Source organism: Poecilia latipinna, unplaced genomic scaffold, assembly GCF_001443285.1.
Source record: "Poecilia latipinna isolate Pla-1442-1.1 unplaced genomic scaffold, P_latipinna-1.0 Scaffold1849, whole genome shotgun sequence".
Lineage (NCBI taxonomy): Eukaryota > Metazoa > Chordata > Actinopteri > Cyprinodontiformes > Poeciliidae > Poecilia > Poecilia latipinna.
This window is the reverse complement of record NW_015114465.1, coordinates 77,892-86,626: the sequence shown is the minus strand read 5'-3', so window position 1 is coordinate 86,626 and position 8,735 is coordinate 77,892. Positions and strand designations below refer to the sequence as shown.

Below are 8,735 nucleotides of genomic sequence, written 5' to 3'. Positions count from 1 at the left end.
TTTTGCCGCCTTATTTTTTTTTTTTTTCCTAAATTTTTTCTTTTTTTTTTAAATTTTTTTTTTTTTTTTTTTTTTTTTTTTTTATAATTTGTTTTTGAACTAACCATAAGAGTCCTTTATATGGACAGGTTTAATCACGTGAGTCCCATGTCAAGATGTAGCATGACCGTAGGCTGCCTCTGGGAGGTTAGACAATAGTTAGCGAAGATGCATACTGTGTGCTTAGGACTGAAAAGCAAAGCATACCAGGCATTTACAAAGAATTAACGCTTCCCTTTTTTTTTTTTTTTAATTTCTAATCCAAATCTGGATTATTGGTGTATTGATATCCACCTTGTTCTATCAGTGTTTTCTGTAGATGTGAGGTCTCACTAAAGGAATACCAGTTTAAACCAAAAAGTTTAACTTACATTTAGTTTTAAGGATATACAAGATCAAGTTGATGCTTGACATAAAACTTAACAACAAAGTAATGTTGGGCATAAAACTGCAGCGGCTAATATGGAAAAGAATATGAAATTCCTCATGCTAGAAATTCCTGATGTACATTTTCCTCATTTCTGTAAAATGTAAATACTTAAAGCTCTTCAGATACTCTTTGGGTTGCATGTTTTAAAACATTGTAACAATCAATTTGCATTTATTACAGTGTATTAAATAGGAATTCCTTATATGCTGATGACAACCTGATTTGAGACTGGATTTATAATGAGTGCTACAAGCTTAAAAGCTGGTTCTCTAATTTACCTAATTTAATTTAGTAGAAATCCCTACTGAGACGTTTGACTTGTACTGACAAATACATTTTTCAAAGAAAAGAGTGGCCATTTTAAAAGACAATGCCACTTATGTTTGTAGTTAAATTTAACTGCACATTACATCAGAGTGGCTTCAGACAGCAGTGGACGTCAGTGGAGCGTTTGTATTCCTGGTGTGAGACCGGTCCATCTACCCGAGTATTTCTTGGATAAATCCGATCTTCTCTAGGAAGCGTTAATTTTAAATGGGGATGGGTAATGTGCAGCAAGTTTTTGTGAATTTTTTTTTTTAAATCTTTTTCTTTTATTAAATCTTGAATTCATTACAAAATGTTTTATCATGTGCACTAGCTTTTGAACTGTTTCATTTTGCACTACTGTTTAGATAAGAATGCAGAGAATGAGTTATTTCTAATCAGAAATGAATGACGAAACAGTAACTGTGCTTTAAATTCTGCTTCGTATGGAAGCCAATGTAAACATTGTTAGTTGGCTTACACAGTTTATACGTCACTTAGCATTGTTTGTAATGTTTTCTTGTAGTGCATTTCCATTTTAAATAATGCTAATGGGATGGAGGTAGATATAGTTCAGATTTTTTAGCTCAGAGCCATTTATTTGCTCAGAGAACCAGCTTTATGATGCGTAGGCACAGAACAAGAGCCCTATAGTTTTATTTTCTCAAACAGAGCAAAGAAATCCCAATTATTAAGCTGAAATTATACTAACAGTAATTCTATTTAGAATAGATGCACATGAGTTGTTTACCTTTTTGTAGCTGTCCATCCTAACAGGTGAATAAAATAGTTTTTCTAAAGTGCTCCCTATAAAAGGACACTAATTATGCCTTACATTTTAGCTTTAGTTTTTACATTGCTTCCATACTTCAGAGGCACAAACCTTTCGTCTAAAATTTGGAGGAAATTTCTGGCACAGCACTGTTTGTCCATTCATTATTGCACTCAGAAAATTCCTTTATTTCTGCTGCAGCTGGACATGATTAACACAACTGCTTACAGACTAATTGAAATTATGAATGTACAGGTATGACTCTTGTTGTTCCCTTGTTCTCTTGTCTTAAAAGAGGTTTTAAATTAGACTTCCTCAGCCGGAGAGAAGATGTCAGAATCCTTCATGCTTGACGATTGAACTTTTATCTTGTTTTATTCCCTTCCTCCCTCCGGTGGAGAGACTTGTCGAAGGAAATGATCCTTATGAATGATCTGTAGACATTTCCGAGTCTTGATCGTCTTTGAAGAATCCTTCGCTTTCACAGCTTTTCTTGTTGGGAACGCTTCAAAGGAATTTGGATGCCGAGCCTCTTGAGCATCATCATAATCATCAAGAAAGTGGGGTTCCATTCAGTTCCTTGATGACTTTTTTAATCTCTTGCAAAGAAGCCTTTCTCCAGAAAAGTTCTCCTTTTGAAACCGTGTCTGATTTGACGCGATGTATATTCATCGTCTTCAGTCCCCTCCTTCGCTTTGGAGACACAAACTGAGCATAAAAAATGTCTCCAGTTGTCCTAATCATGTCCTTTGGCAGCAGATGCGTTTCCCTAGTTCTGTGGAAACTGGGAAATGAACGAACGTCTATCTAAAGTGCAGTTGATCCAAAGAGGATCAGTCGTCATCTCTCACGAAGATGACGAACAGTATGAGACAGGGAAGAGCAGGACAGGCTAATTTTCCACATCTATGAATGTCTGTGTGAGTATTTGCTGAAATGCTGTCTGTCGGTGTGCGTGCGGGGGATGTATGCGTGCGCTTGGGCTTGTCTCATGTTGTCTTATGTGTTTTTGTTCTTATTTGTGTAACTCAAACATGCAGTGAGTGCTTCTGACACTCCCTCTTCCCGTTGTGCAGCATGAGGAATGCCAATGGGCTGACGGCTGCTGACCTGGCCCACGCACAGGGATTCCAGGAGTGTGCTCAAATGCTCGCCAATGCCCAGAACCTACAGCAAAACATGGCGCAGTCCCTTCACGGGGCTTTTTTGAACGGCGTGACCCAAAACGGGGGCCACGCTCACGCCACCATCCAGGGACGCAGCTTCTTGAATGGTGTACCCAACAGGAAGAGGTCCTTCGAAGGCATTGAGGCAAACCCGCTGAAAAAGTCCAGACCCAATGGTGAGATCACTGAACTAACGTTTCTGTTGCTTTGGGTTACCTTTTGAGAAATCTATAAATATAAATGTGCATTATTACCAAGGCCACTGTACATTATGGGCTGTATGCAGATGTGGTAAAAATTTAATCTGCAGAAATCCCCAAACAATTAGCAATTCGATTCTCCCAAAAATTATTTCTAATAATTCGGGAAGCAAGTTTTCACTACTGCAAAAACATTTGACAGATTCTTAAGCTTTCTTCTTTGATAAATATGATGAAAAGGCTTGGAAGCGTTGCGTAAATTTTTTTCTATTAACCATGGGTGTTCAGAGTATGGCCCGATTAACTTTGTGTGGCTCCAGACAACAATTCAAGAACGGTATAAATCTGTCTTGCAGTGCAGGTGGATGATATTTTTTTGATGACTGAAGAATAATTTTTTTTTCCCAGAAACTGAAACATTACAATGGAAGATGATTTTCATTTTGACTTGTACTCAAAAGCATTTTTTTAGTTTGCTGTGCAGGAAGAAAACTCTAAATTTAGCTGTCTTTTTAATAGGAACAAAAAAAGCACTTTTATTTAATGATTATGATAAAGTTTGGACACTGCTGCATTATAAACTCAATGTAGCGCCACAGATCCAAAATCAATTGGATAAGCAATTACAAAAATATGGTGTGAACATTGTAAAACCAGATAACTGTGATGTTTTTAATCAAAACCATCTGTGAGACTTTTATTATTGTGCAGTAAGTGACATTTTATTTGTTTTATGAATTTTATTAGCTCAGAATTTTTGCACTGCACAAAAATGAATCGTCCCTAAAAAGGGAGAGAAAGTCAATTAGCATAAGTTCTGAAGAACAGCTCTTAAAACTGGTATGAAAAAAAAATACAAGTTAAGATTTAATTTCTAAAAAGCGATTCCGTCTGTTCCCAGGACTGTCCATGGCAGCTTTACCCCAGAACGGGAGCGGGCCACTAGGTGGCCCCAGCGAACCCCAGATGGATAGCATGAACATGGAGATGGCGCCAGCTGTAACCTCAGGTGGGCCTGGAACGTTTGCATTTGGGCTGAATGGGTTTGCCCCGCCTCAGGGGCCGTGGCCGGTGGATCAGTGTGTGAACCAGGGGCCGCAGGACGAGTCGAGCCCTGCTGCTAAAGAGCTGGAGGTCATCACTGTGGCGTCAATGCAGACTCCATGTCGTTGCACTAACTCTTATGCCTACCTGTAGAGGGGGCTGTGTGTGTGTGTGTGTGTGTGTGTGTGTGTGTGTGTGTACTGGTCCACTAATATAAATTGTTTGTATTATCAGATCTATCTGTTCTGCGGTTCGGACACAACGGAATGATTTAAATTGGAAAGATGTGTAGAAGTGTGTATGTGTGTGGTATGTAACTGATATTTGGATGAATATAACTTTTTTTTTTCTAGTTGTACATCTTATGAATTTATATTTCTTTCCAGTTTACCCACATGTAGTCCATTAGGTTTATATTGAGAGTCTGATTTTGTTTTGCACAATTTTATGGAAGTACTTGTGCCCCTGTAGAAGAGTAGTATGTGTCAGATAAATGATACCTTCAGAGTTTTTTTTGTTTGTTTTTTCCTCAAGTCAACTTTTGGGAATTTCAGCATCTGTTCTTGGATTTACAAATTTGACTTTTAAAGAGAGGGATACATCTTGTGTTTACTCGCATAACAGCATCGGAGGGAAATGGAGATTTATATTTCATTTATTTCCATTTAGAAAATCTGTAAGTACAAGTTTTAAATAAATGTATTGCTCGGTCACTGCTAGACATATGTATTATTGGTAAAGCAATCCCTCGTGATATTATACAGTAACCTAAACTATTTTGTAATTTCAGCCAAAGCATATCCCAACATGAATGTAGCTTTAAAAGATAAATAATCCTCCTGCCTTTTGTAGTTGGTAGCGTTTAAAATGCTACTCAGGCTTGATCCCTCTAGTTGTTTCTGATCTGGTTTAAATACTACATACTGTATATTCTGTATGTTGTGTTTTTGATTCAGTCTACAGGGCTTATTTGTGTCATTATGTCACATAATATCTTATGTAATTATCAAATTTAGTCATCTGTTTTACAGTAGTGTTAAAGCAGCTCCAGGAAGATTGCATGGTTTTCTAAAAGGCCTTACATCCTGAGCTTTTGTTCAACAGTTTAAAAAAATCCTATCCATTATTTCTCTCCTTTTTATAGATGAAAAGCTTTTTTTTCACTATTGTCTGCTGTTCTCCATGTCGGTGGTGTTTTCTGTTTATACTTTTATATGAAAGAGTGTATTTTGAAAATGCAGCTCTTTGTACTTTGCAGGTTTAGCTTTGTACTTGACTGTGTGAAAGCATTAAATGTGGATGGTTTTTATAAGCAAGACGGTGTTTGCCTTTGTTTTTTCATGCTTCAAATTATTCATTGTATTTTTTAAATCATTTTTTAAAATAGCTTTTAAATATAAAAACAAATGACACATTATTTATGCATTTTCTCTAAGGCTAATCAGCTTTGCTTCCGATACTTTGTGGATTGCCAGGATTTTAATAAACTTTTTTGGGAAATAAATGTCAATAAATCCAGTCATGCAAAGCAAGGACTGACTTTTCATGTGAACATGATCCACTTTTACAAAAGTGTCTGGTCAAAGCTTGTCGAGTGGCGTCAGGATCTTGGGTGTATTTCGCAACTTATTGATCATATTTTGTGTGGAATCCAGAAAGTTACAGAACAGGTTTTTTTTTTTTGTGCTTCCAAACTGGGTCACTTGCTGGTCTAATTTTATAACTGGCTGCCTGTACCTGAATACTATTTTGTTTTAAAGTTGTGCAAAACAAAATCAGTCCAGATTTCACCTGCATCCTATATAATGAGCAGGTTTAATCAATGTGTATTTGCTTTTTTTTTTTTGATTACTGTTTTTGTTTACAGTGGCGGGTGAGAGACACTGCGGGGATTTTTCCTCAAGTAGCCCAACAGCAGGAATGATCCTTGGTCAGCACATCTGCAGTGAGCTCAGTAGCAGTGTTGGCAGCCAGGTGGAGCACCAGAAGTCTGTCAAAGCAGAGCAGATGTATGACCATACCCTCTACAGCACCATGCTTCTTTACCACGGATGCTAAAGTGACAAGAATGTAGACCGATTTTAAGCATTCATCTGCCCTGAAGCCACTGAATGGTCATGTTTTTGCTTTTTGTGTTTGTTTTTTTTTTTATTATTGTTGTAAACAGGACGTATATGGACACATGAATGAATCATAATTATTTTTTTTGTCAAACACCTAAAAGGCTGTTAAGCCTATGTGTTTGGTTATGTTGCCTATGGTCTTCAAAAAACTAAAGGATCCGTGACGAAGCACTGCCAACACTACAGACAGATTTGTTTCAAGTTGATGTTGCCTAAACCAGTTTAAATACATCAATTGTATATCGATACAGAATTAAAGAGTTTTGCAAACATTCATGTTTTCTTCCCCGATTTATTTTTTAGATTGTTCCAAGATGAACGATTTTTAAGATTAATTAGGTTTAGTTTGGTGCAATAAAGTACCAATGTTTAGAGTAGAGGAAATAAACTGAAATGGGTGAAGCTTAAGAAATACCCCAAATGTAAATTTATAGCACAAGCATAACTTGCAGTCCTTAACCTTTTATATAAAATTAGCTCGACTATTTGAATTTTTTCAGCATGTTTTTCTGTTGGTTTAGGTTTATTTAACCTAATGGTACCAGTTAAGTTTTCTTGTCCTAAAAGTGTTTTTAGTAAATAGTTGTTCAAATAAGATTGGTATGGATTATTGATTGAAAAACCTGGGAATACTTTGTATATTTGTGTTTTGTTTTATTTTCCACTGTTCTGGGAAATAATATCAATACATAACACTTTATAAAGGACCAAAATTTTGTAAAGGATTTTGGGCAAAATACTAGCCCAGACTATGTTACAATCTACTAAGGTCATAATATACCAAAAAAAAAAAAAACAGTTTCATGTTACTTAACCCTTACCATTCAAATACCAACAGAGTATTTTATTGATTGACTTTTCGTTATAAGCTTTCCAGTTTTAACCCAGAGCACAATAATGCATATTTAAATGGTTAAATAAATGAATGAATGTTCTGGTGCTGGCCAGCTCATGGACAGAAATTCTGATTCACATGTGAAACAGCAGATAATCAATAGGTTCACGTGTAAGGACACACCATACCTGCCAGTGGGAACGAACGTCATCATCACTGCGCTCATGACTGCCCTGCACTAACGTCACGTTTCTGTGGCCACGCCTCTTGGCAGCAGATGGTATCAACCATAATGGCGGGGGTGTGGATGGAAGTTATTTAAAATAGCATACCATAAGATTCACATATCCTGTGTGAAATCCATATTAACAATGATTAAATATATGTTTTATTTATTTGATTTAATATTAATTTACATTCAAAGGCTACATACTGCTTACAACTAGTGTACATTGTGCACTTGCCCTCCTCCTACAAGGGTGGTATGGCCCTTTAAATCTATCTGGGCTAAGCGGGGAGTCAGGGTTTTCTGGAGCACAACGTAAAACGTCGGCCGCGGTGTCAAGTCTGCGGGCCGTTTTTTGTCAACAATAACCATAAGTATAATATATTAATTTAGCTTAAAAAGGAAGAGGTACCCGTTAGTATAGGTCAGCAACCAGTAAGAATTTCATAGGCTAAAACATGTCTACTCCGGCCAGACGAAGACTTATGAGAGATTTTAAACGGTGAGTTCACGGTCTGAAATACCGCTGGGTTAGCCGTTTTGTCAAAACAGCTAACGTTAGCCTAGCTTACGTCAGCTCGTTAGCGCTAGCGATGATATTTTACAATAAACTGCCAATTTGAGCTTCTTTTGTTATTACGTCTTTAACACAGATAGCTTTTGGTTACATTTTGTATTTAAGAGCCTGGGTGATGCAGGTAAGTATTGTTAAATAATAAAGAGCGAGAAACGCCGGAAAAGCGAACAGTGCTAACAGGTTAGCCGACTTGGTTTACTGTTAGTTTTTAACTGCTGACTAACCCTTAACTAGCCACCACTTAAATGTCCGACAGAAATAACCAGATGGACACTTTTGGACTTTTTGAAAACTAACGTTCGATTAAATCTTCCCTCTTCTTAACAATAAACTCAAATAGCGTAGTTGTTGATAAATTCGTTTGTTTTATAGCCGTGTAATGGCAGTTTATTAAAGTTCATTTAAGTAATATTTTCATTGCCGTATTTACGCCGAACTGAATACCTTTTACAATGTGAGGTGACCATACAATCCCACAATTCCCTGAAGATTGACCTTAGTGACGAAGGAAATCACGAACAAGCGGTGACTGCGTTCTGTGAAAGGAGTAGTAGCTACGAGAGTTATTGTCCTGGCTGTACAGGAACATTTTGTCCACGAAAAGAGTTGTTTCTGTATTTAAAGCAAGCTTTACTGCGTCCAAGAACACATACCTAGATAGTCTGTTCATTTCAGGGTTCTTTGGCAGAATGTTAATATTGGAGAATCATTTGAGGAGTTGAGGATTTTGTTTGAAATAGCCTCAACATTGTATTGCAACCTGTATAAAGTTTCAACCCAAAATCACAAAAAAAAGAAGCTAAATTTCAAGAGTGTATTAGGTTTTGACATAAAATGTCTACCTATTTATTGTTTTGGTAGATAGTTTACTTGCAATGTTTTGTTTGCTCATGCAAAAGGTCAAGTTTGTTACAGTAAAATGGTATATTTGGTATTTAAAACAGCAAAAGTTAGTGTGACAGGAAAGAATCCCCAACCCGCCTCCTCAGCAGAGGTGCGTCATGGAGCGGCTAAAAC

At 36.9% G+C, this 8,735-nt stretch overlaps 2 protein-coding genes across 2 annotated transcripts in view; both read left to right on the top strand.

The window, feature by feature from the left end:
* Positions 1-6,354, top strand: part of ankrd10b (ankyrin repeat domain 10b) — an 18,129-nt gene extending 11,775 nt beyond the window's left edge. Inside the window, exons 4-6 of the mRNA XM_015014808.1 lie at positions 2,624-2,889; positions 3,815-3,922; positions 5,825-6,354. Of these exons, the coding sequence (XP_014870294.1) occupies positions 2,624-2,889; positions 3,815-3,922; positions 5,825-6,015 (565 nt within the window). The 3' untranslated portion in view covers positions 6,016-6,354. The remainder of the gene's footprint in view (positions 1-2,623; positions 2,890-3,814; positions 3,923-5,824) is intronic.
* A 1,080-nt stretch (positions 6,355-7,434) lies between these two features.
* The window catches only part of ube2al (ubiquitin conjugating enzyme E2 A, like), a 7,129-nt gene continuing 5,828 nt past the window's right edge, over positions 7,435-8,735 (top strand). Inside the window, exon 1 of the mRNA XM_015014810.1 lies at positions 7,435-7,643. Within this exon, the coding sequence (XP_014870296.1) occupies positions 7,600-7,643 (44 nt within the window). The 5' untranslated portion in view covers positions 7,435-7,599. The remainder of the gene's footprint in view (positions 7,644-8,735) is intronic.